The 1601-nt window shown below is 52.2% G+C and overlaps 1 protein-coding gene across 1 annotated transcript; it reads right to left on the reverse strand.

The window, feature by feature from the left end:
• Positions 1-206: 206 nt before the first annotated feature.
• LOC127761449 (uncharacterized) lies at positions 207-1365 on the reverse strand. The gene is made up of 2 exons (XM_052285742.1): positions 1092-1365; positions 207-954 (listed from the first exon to the last, which is right to left on the reverse strand). The coding sequence occupies exons 1-2, from the start codon at positions 1168-1170 to the stop codon at positions 341-343; spliced, it is 693 nt and encodes a 230-aa protein (XP_052141702.1). The 5' UTR covers positions 1171-1365; the 3' UTR covers positions 207-340.
• Between the last annotated feature and the right edge of the window lie 236 nt (positions 1366-1601).

Consider the following 1601-nt stretch of genomic DNA (forward strand, 5'->3'; position numbering starts at 1 on the left):
GATGCGAGAGGCTTGGGAAGAGATAAGGTTTGGGCGTGTGAACGGGAGGTCGTTGCCCTCTATATCCACTGCTACTACCCTCCGTATTCATTAGTATGGCCCACAAACGATTAGATGGAGTTAACGTTTCTAGTTTTTTTTTTTGCTAGAATCGGTTTTTTTTGACAAACCCCTCAGGATTTGATTTATTTAATTAGAAAATAGGTTTATTTGATATTTTAGAAAAAAACCATTTTCTTACTAAGCATACATTTAATAATTAAAAAAATGCTAACATGTATCTTAATCGGAATCAGAAAAAGGAACGAGACCGGCAGGCACTGAGATACACCGGTAAGTACTAATAATAAACTTGTAGTACTGGGAGGAGGAGGAGGATGAAGAAGAGCAAAGGCACAGCAGCGGCGGCGGCGCTGCTGCAGGAGAGAGAGAAACTAGTGTTGTCAGGGACGCTGAAGCAGCCGTGAGACTGGTGGACGCCCTTGCCGGCGGCCTCGAGCAGGAAGGTGGAGTTGGCGCTGCCGCTGCTGAAGAGGAGGCACCAGAAGAAGGGCCCGCGGCGGTGCGCGCGGTCGAACCCGGCGCCCACCTGGGTGTGCTCCTTGCCGCGGATGACCGCTCTAGCGGCGGTGCTGTTGCCGGAGCCGGAGAGCACGGCCTCCAGCGCGGCCTCCGCGTCGGAGCGCTGGCGGTGGCAGCCGAGGAGGCGGCCCGTGATGACGTCCACCGTGGGGAGCTCGACGCCGCAGTTGGCGGCGTACACCTCGGTGATGTGGGCCTCGGGGGGCTGGCACGCCACCGTGTTGTCACCGGCGCACCCAATGCCAATGCCAATGCAGTCGGAGATGTACTGCAGCGCCATGCAGCCAAGGCCAGCGCTGGTGCGCAGATGAGGCAGCTTGGTCGCCGTCCGGTTGGCGTTCACCAGCGCCACCAGGTCGTTCGCGGGGTTCCCTGAATGTCGTCGTCGTTCACTTAGTCATCACATACTACTCCACTACTGCATACTACTACTACTAGTACTACTTGATATAGGAGTAGTAGATCGAAGAGTACTCGGAGGAGAATGCATGGAAGCTTTGGTTACCGACCGTGGATCTTTGCAGGGGAAACAGCTTCCAGCATCAGCAGCAGCATCCAGAGGCCGAAGCTGCTCCAGATCTCCCGCATCCTCCCTCCCTCCCCGTCTTCTTCTTTTGTTGCAGCAGCTGCGAGTGCGAGTGCTCGCAGATCGCAAGCAGCTAGCGCAAGAAATATTAATGGTGGTGGATTAATGGAGTGGGGGAAAGAAGCAGGCAGGCAGCCAGGCTTTGCGGCCTCATCAATCAGTCCTCTTGTCTCTGCTGCTCCACTTCTTGTTTGAGCCCAAGAGGAGCGAGGGAGAGCCTGAGACAGGACAGGGGTGTTTGTGTCATTGCGCGCGTGTACTGTACTCCCTTCTTCCCATAAAAACCAATAAGACTAGATGTGACATATTATAATACAATAAATCTAGACAACACTAATTATAAATATTAAATGTAGACTATTAATAAAACACATCCATAATCTTGGACTAATTCGCGAGACGAATCTATTGAGACTAATTAATTCATGATTAG

Source organism: Oryza glaberrima, chromosome 2 (assembly GCF_000147395.1).
Source record: "Oryza glaberrima chromosome 2, OglaRS2, whole genome shotgun sequence".
NCBI lineage: Eukaryota > Viridiplantae > Streptophyta > Magnoliopsida > Poales > Poaceae > Oryza > Oryza glaberrima.

Bases quoted from the DNA above. Each gene is read 5' to 3' on its own strand.
- LOC127761449 (XM_052285742.1), bottom strand. From the start codon at position 1,170: ATGCGGGAGATCTGGAGCAGCTTCGGCCTCTGGATGCTGCTGCTGATG. The intron at 955-1,091 runs GTCGGTAACCAA...GACGACATTCAG, and splicing joins TTCCCCTGCAAAGATCCACG to GGAACCCCGCGAACGACCTG.